General features: G+C 35.9%; 1 protein-coding gene and 1 long non-coding RNA gene across 2 annotated transcripts in view; one reads left to right on the top strand and one right to left on the bottom strand.

The window, feature by feature from the left end:
* LOC141481363 (uncharacterized) overlaps window positions 1–20,655 on the bottom strand; it is a 165,666-nt gene that overhangs the window by 97,433 nt on the left and 47,578 nt on the right. The window lies entirely within an intron of this gene.
* On the top strand, window positions 188–5,699 carry LOC141481354 (uncharacterized). The gene is made up of 2 exons (XM_074172746.1): window positions 188–493; window positions 4,393–5,699. The coding sequence occupies exon 2, from the start codon at window positions 4,401–4,403 to the stop codon at window positions 5,697–5,699; it is 1,299 nt and encodes a 432-aa protein (XP_074028847.1). The 5' UTR covers window positions 188–493; window positions 4,393–4,400.

Below are 20,655 nucleotides of genomic sequence, written 5' to 3'. Positions count from 1 at the left end.
AAGTAATCCTTTCTTTGGAAGATTCCCTAATTTCATGTATCGAGATGGAGTAGTAGAAAGCCAAAAACTTTCTTTCCAAAAATTAATCACTCCTACAAATATAACCCATTCAATTCACACAAGAATTATAATAACTTTTGTGGGGGAAGTGAGATATGTGATAAAGATGAGATTTATTATGATTGTAATGTTACAAAGTTTTTATCAGGTTCAAATAATAAAAATCGATCATACGAAAAACAAAAATTATAGAGTTGAAATTGTAGGAAATTCAATTTTATACAACATTATCGATCACAATTTTTTTCGTGAAGTATTCAGCTCCAGTATTAGATGAAGTAGGGGTGATATGTGGAGGGAGGTTAGGTGTGGTTTAGATATAAAAGTGTGTCTAGTCGAAAGCTAGCATCATTCAAACTGTTTCTTCTAACCTTATATCTTCCAAATTAATTTTTGAGTGTTCTGTTGTGGTCATAATCTACGAATCGAAACTGTAAGTATATTATTAATCAGTTAACTAATTCAGTGAACCAATAATTTTTCTGAAGATTGGTTGGTTGGGTAACAAGATCAATTTTTTCTCTAAAAACAATTGTTTTCTTGCCAACGTTTCGAATTCTTTTCAGGGCTCTATAACAACGTAGTTTCATAAGTTTATATGATAAGTATCGTTTCAATTTTATAAGAAATAATAAGGTTAATTGAATTACTTACTAAAAAGTAGTTTCTCCGTGTTGATATAACTATTTAAAAAACATTAGACATATTAGATACATTTAAAAATGAAATAAAAAACATTGCAACAGAAGGGGTAAATTATCTAGGTGTTCTACTTATCGAATTGAAATATGCCTACTTTCCAGGAAATAATATCCAAGGTGAAGAATACATTGATATTATTTCCAAGGAAGACACTTGTATCCTGTACAAAAAAAAGCATACCTACTTCTGGTGTAGAATGTAATAGACCATACCAAACATTGGCCAATGTCGATGTCGAAATTCTGCATTGCATTACAATATCTATAATTTACGAAAGCAAATGAATGTACAATCAATGAAAAATTCAAAGATCTCAAAATTTTCAGAAATTCGCTAGATAATACGTTTTATGCCATGGAGAAATAGTACAGTGTTTCTATAAATTAAAATATCTACAGTGCGACTCTCTAATAACTAGAATCAATTTAAAAAAAACAAGTCACTTTATTGGAAAATTTATCGATTAATATTTTGAGTTGCGCTATTTTCTACGACCAAAAATATATTTATCTAGTACAAACCTTAAGATAAGGCGTTATTGGTGATTATTTTAACCCAGAACTCAAGTTTTCCAATAAATACTATTCTTAAAGTAATTGGGTAAATATTCGTTTTGAGGGTACCCGGCGATTTAAGTGTACTTCTGTATTTTGATGCGTAGATTACGAATCCGAAAGAAAAAAGCGGCGCTCTCCCTTATTTACAAAGTAACGGCCCTTCAAAGTTCAGATAAGGGCAACTTTTCAGCCTTCTTTTTCACCATATAAACTTATGATGTACTGTTTGGAACCTTTGGTGTAGTAATGAATATTACTGGAGTTTTTCCCAACACCAAATCGTTATTTTTACACCTCGACACGTGTTTCGATCACCAAGTTATCATCTTCAAGAGGAAGATAAAACTAGAAACTACTCAAAACTAAAGCTATTTATGCTATTCAGGTACATCATACAGGTAGGTAATCAGTAATACCACCCATACAAGTGTACCACCCTAAATTAATTTTACAATTGGCCTTTCTATTATTTTACAATATGTCCTTATGTATGTTTAAATGTTACAGCTATATATAGAACAAATATCAGCTATATGAAATTAGTTTCACAATATTGCATATCTAAATATATTTACAATGTGTCTTTTTGTAGTAATCAGTAAACCCAACAATATTATTTCAACAAGCTATACAGTATGATATTTGGTATTGGTCCGTTATCGTTATTCATAATATTATTATGTTCACTCATTTCTACACTCTCATAGGCATCTAGTTGCCTGTTGTTGTTAACTTGTCTAACTAATCTTAAAGAACTGAAGTTTATGAAATGGTTTTGTTGCAAAATATGATGGGTGACTGCTGATTTTTCAGGTCTTCCATATTTTAAGTGTGCTATATGTTTCTAATATCTGACTTGAATAGATCTTTTTGTCTGTCCATAATATTTTGCATCGCATTCCTTATATTCAATTTCGTAAATTCCAGACTTTTCCGAATTCTCGACTTTGTCTTTTGGACTTCCCAAAAGGCTCTGCAGTGTATGATTTAAAAACCACCTTCATACCTAGTTCCTTGAAAATATTTCCAAAGTTCTTCGTATATTGGTGGTATGGAACTGAGATGTATTTATCTTGGTTTTTGTCCTTTCTGAAAGTCGAGATTTCGTTCATTCTCAACCTAAACTTCTTTTTCCTAATTATGTCATCTACAATACCCCTCGAGAAACCGTTAGTGGCTGCTACTAACGGTTTCTTGTAAAATTAATTTAGGGTGGTACACTTGTTTGGGTGGTAATACTGATTACCTACCTGTATGATGTAATAGCATAAATAGCTTTAGTTTTGAGTAGTTTATAGTTTTATCTTCCTCTTGAAGATGATCACTCGGTGATCGAAACACGTGTTGAGGTGTAGAAATAACGATTTGGTGTTGGGAAAAAACTCCAGTAATATTCATTAACCATATAAACTATTTAAAAACACAAGCATTTATTCACTAGGCCACCTTTACACCTTATTCCTCCTTCCTTGACACTTTTCACTTCAACAATCAACATTTTTCCAATAAAAATGTTAAAAAATGTACGGAGCTGCTTTTTTGGTTACATATCTCTATATTTTACGTTTTTAAGGTTAATGACATAGTTGGTACGACTGATGCAAGTATTCAATTTCCAATTAAGTTTTTATAAGAAAAATATTGATTGTTGAATTGAAAAGTGTCAATTAAGGGAGAATAAGGTGTAAAGGTGACCTACTCAATAAACGCTTGTGTTTATATTCAGTTTTTTATAGTCTCTCATGTGTTCTGAAATTCGTGTTTTATTATATCTTCCAGTTTGACCAACGTAGCATTTGTGACATCTTTCACAGTTCAATTTGTACACTACGTTAGATTGCAGGTCTTGGGGTGTTTTTTTATTTGTTTTATTTAAGAAAAAATGCTTTCCAACTGTACTTTCATTTAAGAAGGCTACTTTAATTTGATTGCTTATGACTATCATTCCAAGTTTATCAGATGAATTTTCTATAAATGACATTTTGTGATATTTGGGTTTCACCTCAGTATTTTGGGAAGAGGAACTTCTTTCTGTCATTATTTTTCTAATGAGGGCTTCAGAAAAATTATTTGTAGTAGGTAATTCTCAATCAATTTGAGATTTTTGTTATGGAAATCAGAATTGGAAATGGTAATTGTTCTAGATTTCAAATTCCCTATAATATTGATTTTACTGTGGAAGTTATGTTTGGAAAATTATTTCAAAAATCTCTCGTAGGAGATTTGAGCCGGTTCTAACCCCCCCCCCTCCTTTGAAGTATCTGATGCATGATGGTTCATATATGGATGGGTTGTGTGTGTGTGTGTGTGTTTTGCTCAAGAGTCTTTTTTATAAATATGGTTGAACATCTAGAACAGCTGGATGTTCAAAATCAAAATTGTGTGCATATTCTTTTTCATGTTCAATCAGGGCTGTGGAGTTTTTGCTTATATTCAGTTTCTCAGAGTCTGTCATGCGTTCTGAAACTTGTGTTTTATGATACCGTCCAGTTTGACCAACATAGCATTTGTGACACCTTCCACAGTTCAATTTGTACACTACATTAGATTGCATGTCTTGGGGTGTTTTTTTTGCTTGTTAACTTTTTATGCATATATTTTGTAGTTCTGCCATGACCAAATCTGCACAAATGGTTGATATACAATTACCCATTACCAACTCGAAAAATTTGTTTGTAAATAGTTCCATTGTAACAAAAGTAATTGGAGTCTATACATTCATGTCCTTTTGCGTTGGTGTTCTATCGAAGGTATTGCAATTTTTTTTATTTTATTTTTTAAATGTATCTAATATGTCTAATGTTTTTTCAAAATAGTTATATCAACACGGAGAAACTACTTTTCGGTAAGTAATAGAAACGATACTTGTCGTATAAGTTTTTGTGGGAGGTATGTTTATGAAACTACATTATTACAAAGCCCTGAAGAAGAATTTAATTGAATTCGAAACGTTGGCAAGAAAACAATTGTTTCTTTGAGAAAAAATTGATCCTGTTATCCAACCAACCATTCTTCAGATATATTATTATTGTCTATTATTATATTCCATTCTAATTATTTTGTGAATTTCTAGCTTGGAGTATGCCTCTTTTCACTGATACCGGCAAATCTGAGAAGGGTAAGGTGAATATCCTGCAAGACGTGGTGTTGGTGCAGGGATCAGAGCTACCAGAGAATATCGTGGACTTCCTAACGGAATTCCATGTAGAACTCCCACTCAGCCCCCTTCCTGGAGAACCTGTGATGGTGACAACTCCAAGACCTGGATGTAGCAGAATGGAGGATGTTCGTTCAACCACCCCCTCTTCTGAAACGAGCAGCACCAGCAAAGACGCGGAGAAGGGTTCGAAGAGGGCCAACAAGAGAGAGGCAGCGAACGGTAGCGATAATGAGTTTGCTGCCCCCCAATCGAATAAGAAAAGAGTGTCCGCCGCTAAGTCGAAGCAGGTGAAGCCGAAGGTGAAACCAAAGCAGTCGGAGCTGCGGAAATATATGAAAATATGGGATGAGACGAATCCTTATCGGCAGCCGCCGATGACCTCGACCCTGTGGCGAGCCCCTTCTACGTTGGATACCACCGTTTCAAAGTCCGAGACGGTCAATACGAAAAATCAGCCACCGACGGCATCGCAGATGCCATCCACTGCATTAAACATTGAGCCAACCACCACCACGACATCTTCAGAGACCACAACCGGGCCGCATAACCTACCAAAAGCTGGATCCATAGTACCTCAGCCACCAATGCCCACCACCATGACATCTTCAGAGACCACAACTGGGACGCATAACCTACCAAAAGCTGGATCCATGGTACCTCAGCCACAGATGCCCACCAGCATGACATCTTTAGAGACCACAACCGGGCCGCATAACTTACCAAAAGCCGGATCCATAGTACCTCAGCCACCGATGCCCACCACCATGATATCTTTAGAGACCACAACCGGACCGCATAATCTACCAAGAGCCGGATCCATACTATCTCCGCCACCGATGCCTGTGCCAACTGTTCAGGGGACAACTTCCGTCCCACCCTCTGGTAGCAAGATGGACTTACCGACACCGCAGAGGAGCTGCAACTTAGTCAACGACGTGCTCGAACTCGGCAGAATATGCCGAGAGAGGAAGACGAAGCTACTAGTGATCCGGGACAGCGATGAGAGATTGGCAGAGATTGCCACACGCAAGCGACGATTTGTGGTTCGACAGGAACAACTAGTCGAACGGAAAAGTTGTTTGCTGGCTGAACTGTCAGAGGTGGAAACCAACATTGAAAGGGGAAGTAGGACATCGTCGGAGTCAATGAGGAGTACCGTGTTGAGGGTGATTCAACGAAACAGTACCGGCTGGAAGTCGCCCACATTAGCAATTGTGTGAAGGATCTTCAGAAGCGGATCAAGAAAGGAGTTGACGACATGGTGACATAATCAACATTTATTTCCCTAAATTTCAATTCGAAGACGATGACGACAGATAAACATTCAAATTAGTTTGGTAGATATTGGAAGGTTAGAAGAAGCAGTTTGTAATCTTGGAATAAACAATGTGGAAAAAAATTCCTCGTCTTTCATTTCATTTCATACTACTTTGATCATTGTGATTTTTCTTGTGAAATTGAAAATAAATGAGATAATTCCATTATAAGATTTCACCCCCTACTTATTTCAGATTTAAATCGATACAAATATCGAACCTATGAAAAAAAAAATTGATGGGATCGAAATTGTAGGAAATTCAATTTTATACAACTTTGTTCATCACGAAGTTTCTCGTAAAGTCAAAAATAAACGTGATAATACAATGACGAAATTTCACCTCCACCCTTTCTCTGAAAATATCGATTTTATGAAAAAAAAATTATAGGAATCAAAATTGTTGAGAATTTAATTTCATACAACTTTTGTCATAACTATTTTTCTCATAAAATTCAATATAGATAAGTTATATGATGGAAAATGTATATTTTTAGCCGTAATCCAATTTCATATGCTAATGAAAGACGACACTGTCAGAAGAAAAGCGAAATTCAAACTACAGCTGCGATTTTTTCGGAATTCATCTCGATGCGCTCTCATGTACTGAATGACAACGTTCACGATCACAACTCGTCTTTTATATGATACGATTGTGGTCGTGGTACGTCACACTACTCTCAGTGTGACGTAGTTCAAGGGTGTGACGTAGGTGAAGGTCATTCAAGTTCGAATTCAAAACATTTCTTCAAAGTCACCTTGTCGACATCATGTGACGTATGTAGAGGTCATTTCAAAGTCAAAATAACCACATGAATCAATGAAGGTTGTGAAAATATGAGAAGTGAATGAAGGTCATTCAAGGTTAAATCCAAAACATTATCTCAAAGTCACATTGACCGTATCTCCTCCTGACATAGTTCAAGGGTGTGACGTAGATGAAGATCGTTCAAAGTCGAACTCAAAAGACTTCTTCAAAGTCACCTTGTCGACATCATGTGACGTATGTAGAGGTCATTTCAAAGTCGAAATAATCACATGAATCAATGAATGTCGTGAAAATATGGGAAGTGAATGAAGGTCATTCAAGGTTAAATCCAAAACATTATCTCAAAGTCACATTGACCGTATCACCTTCTGACATAGTTCAAGGGTGTGACGTAGATAAAGCTCGTTCAACGTCGAACTCAAAAGACTTCTTCAAAGTCACCTTGTCGACATTATGTGACGTATGTAGAGGTCATTTCAAAGTCAAAATAATCACATGAATCAATGAATGTCGTGAAAATATGGGAAGTGAATGAAGGTCATTCAAGGTTAAATCCAAAACATTATCTCAAAGTCACATTGACTGTATCACCTTCTGACATAGTTCAAGGGTGTGAAGTAGATAAAGCTCGTTCAACGTCGAACTCAAAAGACTTCTTCAAAGTCACCTTGTCGACATCATGTGACGTATGTAGAGGTCATTTCAATGTTGATGTGACCGAGACAGACTAAAAATCTCAAGGTCAACCCCCAAGGTTATGCGACTTTGAACATTGTTCAAAATAGCTGTGAAAATATAAAGTGTGAATGAAAGTCATTCAAAGTCAAACCCAAAACACTACCTCAAAGTCGCCTTATCCTTATTACCTTATGACGTACATTAAGGGTATGACGTAGATCAAGGTCGAAGCCAACTCGATGCGTCGAACACAGGCGCTCCCCCACCACCACCACCACCAATTCCAACTCGATGTGTTGACAGAAGGCGATACAAGCAAACAGTGGTCGTTGAAACTTCACGGAGTGCAGACGTATACGCTCTCTGTCACGATGGGTACCGTCCAAACTGGTGAAGAAGGACCGCTCATCAGTCGATGGATCTTCGTCGTATGCAGACGTGTGGTTATTCTGTACAAACAGGTACAGAATACACATGAAGGACAATATCAAACCCTGACTTTACCATGTATGCAATCTAGTTCCCTAATCTCAAAGTTGAATTCCATATTCAAGGTCATGTTTCATGAACATAACTGAAGGATGTAAACCCTGTACCGTGCATTCCCACACACCAAGTAATTGTAATTACGTCACTATGTCACACACACACACACACACAAAATTTCATATGAAAAAAAAATCTGAACGATCCCTGCACCAGACACTTCAAGGTCACATCCCCTTGATGTTATTTAACAATGAAAAAAAAGCAATTAATACGTCATAGTGGTGGGGGGAGGCCCAGAACCGGAAAAAAATTCTGAACGATCCATACACCAGACGCTTCAAGGTCACATCGCCTTGACTTCACTGAACAACAACAAAAAAAGCAATTAATACGTCATAGTGGTGGGGGAGGCTTAGAACCGGCTCAAATCTCCTACTCAATGATCTACAGAGTCAGATTTAAAACCTTCCCATCTGCATTCGACAGTCCTTCCCAGTGAACACGATATGAAGGCAAATTTGCCCTATATTTCGTGAGATACTACGGATCGACCTTTTTTGCGTATTTGATAGCCGTTGCTGGCATTTTTGCAAGGTACTTCTAGTATCTCGAATATTTGTCCCAAAAGTTGGGCTTCTACATACAAGATAATCTCTCGTTCGGGAGAAACATTCAAAACAAATCTGATGACCGTTGAGTCAAGCAAACTGGGCATTCTAGTGCAGAGTCTATGACGTCTTTAAAACGTTCTCCAGGCGAATATGTGAAAAGTCTCAATAGTTATTACTGTATTGCGTTCATAAAAGAATTGTGTCAATATTCGGTCCACAACGCAGGTCGAAGCCAAAAATTCTCTCGAATGTGGCATGAAAACACGAATTTTATACACGAAATACAAACAACATTTTTTGTACAACTGTCGAAGTGAATTAACATCGTCTGAAATATATTGAATACATACATCTTGACGTAGACATACATCTTGTCCCGATAAGTTATCGCGTTATCGCTTTTGAACGACTGTTGTCTTGAAAATAGTTTTCAATGCTTTCAGTAATATCGAATATAGAAATGTTTCCTGTCTGAAAAAACTTAGCCCAAAATAACTTAGTAAAACTTCTCTTTTTCATTCATTCTATCCTTGATAACATCAATAATTACAATACAATTTCACAACATCCAATGGATATGGACATTCTAGTGCAGAGGCTATGACGTCTTCCAAACTTTCTCCAGGCGAATATGTAAAAAGTCTTTATAGTCACTTCTGTATTGAGTGCGGAAAAATAGTGTCAATATTCGGCCCATACCGCAGGTCGAAGTAAAAAATACTCTCGAATGTGGCATGAAAACACGAATTTTATACACGAAATACAAACAACATTTTTTGTACGACTGTTCTAGTGAATTTACATCGTCTGAAATATATTGAATACATACATCTTGACGTAGTTTTTGTCCAGTTAAGTTATCACGTTATCGCTTCAGAACGACTGTTGTCTTGAAAATAGTATTCAATGTTTTCAGTAAAATCGACTACAGAAGTTTTCCCTGTCTGAGAGAACTCAGCCCAAAATGACTAAGTAATATTTCTCTTTTTCATTCATCCTATATTTGATGATATCAATGCTTACAATACAATTCCACAACATCCAGTGGTCTTTCTGTGTTGTTACTGTAGGCGGTTTGTTGGCAAGCCGCGTGTTAGACTTTTTGACTTGTTTGATTGTAGTTGCTTCAATTTCAATTTATATTTGAGAAGATGGATGTTGATTTCAATGGTGGTAGTATAACCCGTATAGATATATCTGAGAAATATACATTTATGCACAATATTCCGTGAGATACTATGGATCGACCTTTTTGGCGGATTTGATAGCCGTTGCTAGCATTTTTGCAAGGTACTTCTAGTATCTCGAATATTTGTTTCAGAGTTGGACCCCTACATACAGCACAATCTCTCGTTCGGGAGAAATATCCAAAACTGATCTGATAACCGTTTTGTCAAGCAAACTGGATATTCTAATGTAGAGGCTATGACGTCTTCCAAACGTTTCCCTGGCGAATATGTAGAAAATCTTAATATTTATTTCTGTATTGAGTGCAGAAAACGAGTGTTTTTATACACGAAATACAAACAACTTTTTTTGTTCGACTGTTTAAGTGAATTTACATCGTCTGAAATGAATTGAATACATACATCTTGACGTAGTTTTTGTCCCGATGGGTTATCGCGTAACCGCTTTCAAACGACTGTTTAGAAATAGTATTCAATGTTTTTAGTAAAATCGAATACAGAAATTTTTTCTGTCTGAAAAAACTTAGCCCAAAATAACTAAGTGATACTTCTCTTTTTCATTCATTCTATCCTTGATGATATCAATACTCAAAATACAATTTCACAACATCCAGTGGTCTTTCTGTGTTGTTACAATAGACGGTTTGTTGGCAAGACGGGTGTTGGACTTTTCGACTTGTTTGATCGTAGTTGCTCCAATTTCAAGTTATATTCAGGAAGATGGATGTTGATTCCATTGGTGGTAGTAATACACGAAAAGTTATATCTGAGAACTATCTAAATTTGCACAATATTTCGTGAGATACTATGGATCGACCATTTTTGCGAATTTGATATCCGTTGCTAGCATTTTTGCAAGGTACTTCTAATATCTCGAATATTTGTCCCAAAAGTTGGGTCTCTACAAACAGGACAATCTCTCGTTCGGGAGAAACATCCAAAACAAATCTGATGACCGTCGTGTCAAGCAAACTGGACATTCTGATGCAGAGGCTATGACGTCTTCCATACGTTCTCCAGGCGCATATGTGAAAAGTCTCAATATTTATATCTGTACTGAGTGCGGAAAATAAGTGTGTCAATATTTGGCCAATCCGCAGGTCGAAGCCAAAAATACTCTCGAATGTGGCATGAAAACAAGAATTTCATACACGAAATACAAACAACATTTTTTGTACAACTGTTGAAGTGAATTAACATCGTCTGAAATATATGGAATACATACATCTTGACGTTAGTTTTGTCCAGATAAGTTATCGCGTTATCGCTTTTAAACGACTTTCGTCTTGAAAATAGTATTGGTGGTTTTCAGTGAAATCGAATACACAATTTTTTTCTGCATGAAAAAACTTAGCCCAAAATAAATAAGTAATACTTTCCTTTTTCATTCATTTTATATTTGATGATATCAATACTTGAAATACAATTTCACAACATCCCGTGTTCTTTCTGTGTTGTTACAATAGACGGTTTGTTGGCAAGCCGCGTGTTGGAATTTTGACTTGTTTGATCGTAGTTTTTCCAATTTTAAGTTATATTCAAGAAGATGGATGTTGATTCCATCGGTGTTAGTATTACCCGAATAGATATATCTGTGAAATATGATAATTTGCACAATATTTCGTGAGATACTATGGATCGACCTTTTTGGCGGATTTGATAGCCGTTGCTAGCATTTTTGCAAGGTACTTCTAGTATCTTGAATATTTGTTCCAAAGTTGGACCTCTACATACAGCACAATCTCTCGTTCGGGAGAAACATCCAAATCAAATCTGATGACCGTTTTGTCAAGCAAACTGGACATTCCAATGCAGAGGCTATGACGTCTTCCAAACGTTCTCCAGGCGAATATGTAAAAAGTCTTTATAGTTATTTCTGTATTGAGTGCGGAAAAAGAGAGTCAATATTTGGCCCAGACCGCAGGTCGACTCCAAAAATACACTCGAATGTGGCATGATAACACGAATTTTATAGACGAAATACAAACAACATTTTTTGAACAACTGTTAAAGTGAAATTACATCGTCTGAAATATATTGAATACATACATCTTGACGTAGTTTTTGTCCCAGTAAGTTATCACGTTATCGCTTCTGAACGACTGTTGTCTTGAAAATAGTATTCAATGTTTTCAGTAAAATCGATTACAGAAATTTTTCCTGTCTGAAAGAACTTATCCCAAAAAGGACTGAGTAATACTTCTCTTTTTCATTTATCCTATATTTGATGATATCAATACTTACAATACAATTCCACAACATCCAGTGGTATTTCTGTGTTGTTACTATAGGCGGTTTTTTGGCAAGCCGCGTGTTAGACTTTTTGACTTGATTGATCGTAGTTGCTTCAATTTCAATTTATATTTGAGAAGATGGATGTTGATTTCAATGGTGGTAGTATAACCCGAATAAATATTCATGAGTTATATGCATTTCTGCACAATATTCCGTGAGATACTATGGATCGACTTTTTGACGGATTTGATAGCCGTTGCTATCATTTTTGCAAGGTACTTCTAGTATCTCGAATATTTGTTCCAAAGTTGGACCTCTACATACAGGACAATCTCTCGTTCGGGAGAAACATCCAAAACAAATCTGATAACCGTTTTGTCAAGCAAACTGGACATTCTAATGTAGAGGCTATGCCGTCTTCAGAACGTTCTCCTGGCGAATATGTAAAAAGTCTCAATATTTATTTTTGTATTGAGTGCAGAAAAGGAGTGTGTCAATATGTGGCCCATACCGCAGGTCGAAGTCAAAAATACTCACGAATGTGGCATGAAAACACGATTTTTATACACGAAATACAAACAACATTTTTTGTACGACTGTTATAGTGAATTTACATCGCCTGAAATACATTGAATACATACATCTTGACGTAGTTTTTGTCCCGATGAGTTATCGCTTCATCGCTTTTGAACGACTGTTGTCTTAAAAATAGTATTCATTGGTGGTAGTACTACCCGAAAAGATATATCTGAGAACTATGTAAATCTGCACAATATTCCGTGAGATACTATGTATCGACCTTTTTGGCGGATTTGATAGCCGTTGCTAGCATTTTTGCAAGGTACTTCTAGTATCTCGAATATTTGTTCCAAAGTTGGACCTCTACATACAGAACAATCTCCCGTTCGGGAGAAACATCCAAAACAAATCTGATAACCGTTTTGTCGAGCAAACTGGACATTCTAATGTAGAGGCTATATCGTCTTCCAAACGTTCTCCTGGCGAATATGAATATGTAAATAGTCTTTATAGTCATTTCTGTATTGAGTGCCAAAGAAGAGTGTCAATATTTGGCCCAGACCGCAGGTCGAAGCCAAAAATTCTCTCGAATGTGGCATGAAACCACGAATTTAATACACGAAATACAAGCAACATTTTTTGTACAACTGTTGAAGTAAATTTACATCGTCTGAAATATATTGAAAATATACATCTTGACGTAGTTTTTGTCCCGATGAGTTACCGCGTTATCGCTTTCAAACGACTGTTGTTTCGAAAATTTTTTGCCATAAAAATTATCCTATCAAATTTGTCTATTTCTAGTCATGTGTGTCGAAATAACCAATGAAACCATCATTACACTGATAACTACCCATGGATAGTTTTCACGGGTAGTTATCACTTATGTCATGATATTGCTAAGCAACCAACACAATAAAGTTGTTGCTGACATTTCAGTAATTCAATTTATTTCGAAAATGTCACTTCCTCGCTTTGCTGTTCAAAATGATGCGGCAATTGACAAAATCATTGAAGAAAATACACCAAAAAATACTGTCAATAGTAAAAAATACACTTGGAAAATATTTATGGAGTTTTGTGACGCTAGAAAATATGAATTGGATGAAAATCGTACTCTCGAAGAGCTTGCATTATTACTCAAGGATTGGGCGATTAATATGAGAAAAAAGGATAGCACAGAGTTTAAGGAGGCTACTGTTAAAACCGTATGGAATATAACAAGCAAATTATTACAAGAAAAGTATTTCAAGGAGTATAATATCATGCTAGACCCCTTTAAAAGTGTTGCATTCAAACAAGCGCGGAATGCACGCGACGCAGCACGAAGAAATTTACAAACAGATCCCACTAAACGCAAAACAAGCTCAGTACCATTAACTTCAAATGAAATGAGTAAAATTATAAACTTTTGGGATGAAAATACCCCTATAGGACTCCTACGCAAATTTTATCACATAGCAGCGGTGGAATTGGCTTGGAGAGGTGGTGAAGGTGCTGCTTGCTTAGTTGATTATTTTCATATCGAAAAGGAAAACAATGGATCTCCAACTAATAGGATAGAATATAATCCAATTTTCAGTAAAACCTGCCAAGGGGATTCAAAGAACTGCGCCTCTAGCAAATGGTTAGTTCAAAATAGTGATAACAATGCTTGTCCTGTCAGATTATTCATTAAATTATTATCAAAACGAGGCACAAATATCAAGACAAATAGACTATTTTTAAGGCCAAATCGTCACTGGAAGACAGGAAGCGATAACTGGTATGACAATATGCCTCTGGGTAGAAATATAATCAACGGATGGACGAAATCTGCTGAAGCAATTGGCTTGGATACGAAACAGAGGAAAATAACCAATCACTCTAATAGAGCAACTGCAGTCAGTCAACTAGCTAAGAGTGGAGTTCAAGAACAGCAATTGTTGAAAATTACTGGGCACAATAATGGAAATTCCATAAAACCTTATTTGAATATTGATCAGGAACATCATAACCAAATAATCAATAGTATGCGTGGAAACACCTATGCAGTAACCGAGGCAAATACAGCAAGATCAACGGAATATCATTATACGAATTGTTTTTTTAATAACTGTGTGTTCAATAAATAATTTTGTTCGAATTGCAAAAAATTTTCTCACCGATTATCCCTCGAACATTGATAAATAACTCATAATTTAATCACAACTTCCTCAAGCACGTTATTTTAGGTAACATCCTTCCGCCTTCGGCGTCGGGATGTTACCAAATAACGTGCTTTCGAAAACTGTGATAAAATTATTTCGTTAGTTATCAATGTCCTTGGGATATTATAGCTGAAAATAGTATTTAATGTTTTCAGTGAAATCGAACACAGAAATTTTTCCTGTCTGAAAAAAGTTAGCCCAAAATAACTAAGTAATACTTTTCTTTTTCATTTTCGATGATATCAATACTTGAAATACAATTTCACAACATCCAGTGGTCTTTCTGTGTTTTTACAATAGACGGTTTGTTGGCAAGTCGCGTGTTAGACTTTTCGACTTGTTTGATCGTAGTTGTTCCAATTTCAAGTTGTATTCAAGAAGATGGATGTTGATTTCATTGGTGGTAGTATTACCCGAAAAGATATATCTGAGAACTATGTAAATTTGCACAATATTTCGTGAGATACTATGGATCGACCTTTTTGACGGATTTGATAGCCGTTGCTAGCATTTTTGCAAAGTACTTCTAGTGTCTCGAATATTTGTCCCAAAAGTTGGGCCTCTACATACAGGACAATCTCTCGTTCGGGAGAAACATCCAAAACAAATCTGATGATCGTCGTGTCAAGCAAACTGGATATTCTCATGCAGAGGCCCTGACGCCTTCCATACGTTCTCCAGGCGCATATGTGAAAATTCTCAATAGTTATTTTTGTATTGAGTGCGGAAAAGGAGTTTGTCAATATTTGGCCCATATCACAGGTCGAAGCCAAAAATACTCTCGAATGTGGCATGAAAACACGAATTTTATACACGAAATAAAAACAACATTTTTTGTACAACTGTTGAAGTGAATTAACATCGTCTGAAATATATGGAATACAGACATTTTGACGTTATTTTTGTAAAGATAAGTTATCGCGATATCGCTTTCAAACGACTTTTCTCTTGAAAATATTATTGAATGTTTTCAGTGAAATCGAATACAGAATTTTTTTCTGTATGAAAAAACTTAGCCCAAAATAAATAAGTAATACTTCCCTTCTCCATTCATTTCACATTTGATGATATCAATACTTGCAATACAATTTCACAACATCCAGTGGTCTTTCTGTGTTGTTACAATAGACGGTTTGTTGGCAAGCCGCGTGTTAGCCTTTTTGACTTGTTTGATCGTAGATGCTTCAATTTCAAGTTACATCTAAGAAGATGGGTGTTGATTTCAATGGTGGTAGTATAACCCGAATAGATATATCTGAGAAATATGGAAATATGCGCAATAATTCGTGAGATACTATGGATCGACCTTTTTGAGGGATTTGATAGCCGTTGCTAGCATTTTTGCAAGGTACTTCTAGTGTCTCGAATATTTGTCCCAAAAGTTGGGCCTCTACATACAGGACAATCTCTTGTTCGGGAGAAACATCCAAAACAAATCTGATAACCGTTTTGTCAAGCAAACTAGACCTTCTAATGTAGAGGCTATGACGTCTTCCAAACGTTCTTTAGGCGAATATGTAAAAAGTTTTCATAGTTATTTCTGTATTGGATGCGAAAAAAAAATGACAATATTTGGCCCATACCGCAGGTCGAAGTCAAAAATACTCCCGAATGTGGCATGAAAACACGAATTTTATACACGAAATACAAACAACATTTTCTGTACGACTGTTATAGTGAATTTCCATCGTCTGAAATATATTGAATATATACATCTTGACGTAGTTTTTGTCCCAATAAGTTATCACCTTATCTCTTCTGAACGACTGTTGTCTTGAAAATAGTATTCAATGTTTTCAGTAAAATCGATTACAGAAATTTTTCCTGTCTGAAAGAACTTAGCCCAAAATGACTAGGTAATACTTCTCTTTTTCATTCATCCTATTTTTGATGATATCAATACTCACAATACAATTCCACAAAATCCAGTGGTATTTCTGTGTTGTTACTATAGGCGGTTTTTTGGCAAGCCGCGTGTTAGACTTTTTGACTTGATTGATCGTAGTTGCTTCAATTTCAATTTATATTTGAGAAGATGGATGTTGATTTCAATGGTGGTAGTATAACCCGAATAAATATATATGAGTTATATGCATTTCTGCACAATAGTCCGTGAGATACTATGGATCGACCTTTTTGACGGATTTGATAGCCGTTGCTAGCATTTTTGCAAGGTACTTCTAGTATCTCGAATATTTGTTCCAAAGTTGGACCTCTACATACAGCACAATCTTCCGTTCGGAAGAAACATCCAAAACAAATCTGATAACCGTTTTGTCGAGCAAACTGGACATTCTAATGTAGAGGCTTTATCGTCTTCCAAACGTTCTCCTGGCGAATATGAATATGTAAAAAGTCTTTATATTTCTGTATTGAGTGCCAAGAAAGAGTGTCAATATTTGGCCCAGACCGCAGGTCGAAGCCAAAAATTTTCTCGAATGTGGCATGAAACCACGAATTTAATACACGAAATACAAGCAACATTTTTTGTACAACTGTTGAAGTAAATTTACATCGTCTGAAATATATTGAAAACATATATCTTGACGTAGTTTTTGTCTCGATGAGTTACCGCGTTATCGCTTTCAAACGACTGTTGTTTCGAAAATATTATTTGATGTTTTCAGTAAAATCGAATACAGAAATTTTTCCTGTCTGAAAAAAGTTAGCACAAAATAACTAAGTAATACTTCTCTTTTTCATTTTCGATGATATCAATACTTGAAATACAATTTCACAACATCCAGTGGTCTTTCTGTGTTTTTACTATAGACGGTTTGTTGGCAAGTCGCGTGTCAGACTTTTCGACTTGTTTGATCGTAGTTGCTCCAATTTCAAGATGGATGTTGATTTCATTGGTGGTAGTATTACCCGAAAAGATATATCTGAGAACTATGTAAATTTGCACAATATTTCATGAGATACTATGGATCGACCTTTTTGACGGATTTGATAGCCGTTGCTAGCATTTTTGCAAGGTACATCTAGTGTCTCGAATATTAGTCCCAAAAGTTGGGCCTCTACATACAGGACAATCTCTCGTTCGGGAGAAACATCCAAAACAAATCTGATAACCGTTTTGTCAAGCAAACTAGACATTCTAATGTAGAGGCTATGACGTCTTCCAAACGTTCTCCAGGCGAATATGTAAAAAGTCTTTATAGTTATTTCTGTATTGAGTGCGGAAAAAGAGTGTCAATATTTGGCCCATACCGCAGGTCGAAGTCAAAAATACTCCCGAATGTGCCATGAAAACACGAATTTTATACACGAAATACAAACAACATATTTTGTACGACTGTTATAGTGAATTCACATCGTCTGAAATATATTGAATACATACATCTTGACGTAGTTTTTGTCCCAATGAGTTATCGCGTTATCGCTTTCGAACGACTGTTGTTTCGAAAATAGTATTTAATGTTTTCAGTAAAATCGAATACAGAAATTTTTCCTGTCTGAAAAAACTCAGCCCAAAATAACTGAGTGATACTTCTCTCTTTCATTTCCGATATCAATACTTGAAGTACAATTTCACATCTAGTGGTCTTTCTATGTTTTTACTATAGACGGTCTGTTGGCAAGTCGCGTGTTAGACTTTTCGACTTGTTTGATCGTAGTTGCTCCAATTTCAAGTTGTATTCAAGAAGATGGATGTTGATTTCAATGGTGGTAGTATAACCCGAATAGATATATCTGAGAACTATGTAAATTTGCACAATATTCCGTGAGATACTATGGATCGACCTTTTTGACGGATTTGATAGCCGTTGCTTGCATTTTTGCAAGGTACTTTTAGTGTCTAGAATATTTGTCCCAAAAGTTGAGCCTCTACATACAGGACAATCTCTTGTTCGGGAGAAACATCCAAAAGAAATCTGATAACCGTTTTGTCAAGCAAACTAGACAGTCTAATGTAGAGGCTATGACGTCTTCCAAACGTTCTTTAGGCGAATATGTAAAAAGTCCTCATAGTTATTTCTGTATTGAATGCGGAAAAAAAATGTCAATATTTGGCCCATACCGCAGGTCGAAGTCAAAAATACTCCCGAATGTGGCATGAAAACACGAATTCTATACACGAAATACAAACAACATTTTTTGTACGACTGTTATGGTGAATTTACATCGTCTGAAATTTATAGAATACATACATCTTGACGTAGTTTTTGTCCCAATAATTTATCACGTTATCGCTTCTGAACGACTGTTATCTTGAAAATAGTATTCAATGTTTTCAGTAAAATCGATTACAGAAATTTTTCCTGTCTGAAAGAACTCAGCCCAAAATGACTAAGTAATATTTCTCTTTTTCATTCATCCTATATTTGATGATATCAATGCTTACAATACAATTCCACAACATCCAGTGGTCTTTCTGTGTTGTTACTGTAGGCGATTTGTTGGCAAGCCGCGTGTTAGACTTTTTGACTTGTTTGATCGTAGTTGCTTCAATTTCAATTTATATTTGAGAAGATGGATGTTGATTTCAATGGTGGTAGTATAACCCGAATAGATATATCTGAGAAATATGCATTTCTGCACAATATTCCGTGAGATACTATGTATCGACCTAGCCGTTGCTAGCATTTTCGCAAGGTACTTCCAGTATCTCGAATATTTGTCCCAAAAGTTGGGCCTCTACATACAGGACAATCTCTCGTTCGGGAGAAACATCCAAAACAAATCTGATAACCGTTTTGTCAAGCAAACTAGACATTCTAATGTAGAGGCTATGACGTCTTCCAAACGTTCTCCAGGCGAATATGTAAAAAGTCTTTATAGTTATTTCTGTATTGAGTGCGGAAAAAGAGTGTCAATATTTGGCCCATACCGCAGGTCGAAGTCAAAAATACTCCCGAATGTGCCATGAAAACACGAATTTTATACACGAAATACAAACAACATATTTTGTACGACTGTTATAGTGAATTCACATCGTCTGAAATATATTGAATACATACATCTTGACGTAGTTTTTGTCCCAATGAGTTATCACGTTATCGATTCTGAACGACTGTTGTTTTGAAAATATTATTCAATGTTTTCAGTAAAATCGATTACAGAAATTTTTCCTGTCTGAAAGAACTTAGCCCAAAATGACTAAGTTATACTTCTCTTTTTCATTCATCCTATATTTGATGATATCAATGCTAACAATACAATTCCACAACATCCAGTGGTCTTTTTGTGTTGTTACTGTAGGCGGTTTGTTGGCAAGCCGCGTGTTAGACTTTTTGACTTGTTTGATCGTAGTTGCTTCACTTTCAATTTATATTTGAGAAGATGGATGTTGATTTCAATGGTGGTAGTATAACCCGAATAGATATATCTGAGAAATATGCATTTCTGCACAATATTCCGTGAGATACTATGTATCGACCTTTTTGGCGGATTTGATAGCCGTTGCTAGCATCTTCGCAAGGTACTTCTAGTATCTCGAATATTTGTCCCAAAAGTTGGGCCTCTACATACAGGACAATCTCTCGTTCGGGAGAAACATCCAAAACAAATCTGATAACCGTTTTGTCAAGCAAACTAGATATTCTAATGTGGAGGCTATGACGTCTTCCAAACGTTCTCCAGCCGAATATGTGAAAAGTCTTTATGGTTATTTCTGTATTGAGTGCCAAGAAAGAGTGTCTATATTTGGCCCAGACCGCAGGTCAGAGCCAAAAATTCTCTCGAATGTGGCATGAAAACACGAATTATATAGACGAAATACAAACAACATTTTTTGTACAACTGTTGAAGTGAATTTACATCGTCTGAAATATATTGAATACATACATCTTGACGTAGTTTTTGTCCCGATGAGTTATCGCGTTATCGCTTTCGAATGACTGTTGTTTCGAAAATAGTATTTAATGTTTTCAGTAAAATCGAATACAGAAATTTTTCCTGTCTGAAAAAACTTAGCCCAAAATAACTGAGTGATACTTCTCTCTTTCATTTCCGATATCAATACTTGAAATACAATTTCACATCTAGTGGTCTTTCTATGTTTTTACTATAGACGGTCTGTTGGCAAGTCGCGTGTTAGACTTTTCGACTTGTTTGATCGTAGTTGCTCCAATTTCAAGTTGTATTCAAGAAGATGGATGTTGATTTCAATGGTGGTAGTATAACCCGAGTAGATATATCTGAGAACTATGTAAATTTGCACAATATTCCGTGAGATACT

The sequence above is a fragment of the Leptinotarsa decemlineata genome, unplaced genomic scaffold (assembly GCF_025532065.1).
Source record: "Leptinotarsa decemlineata unplaced genomic scaffold, Ldec_3_MD MMD2_tig00000157_RagTag_RagTag, whole genome shotgun sequence".
NCBI lineage: Eukaryota > Metazoa > Arthropoda > Insecta > Coleoptera > Chrysomelidae > Leptinotarsa > Leptinotarsa decemlineata.
Note: the sequence above shows the minus strand (reverse complement) of the source record. Positions and strands in the feature narration are given on the sequence as shown.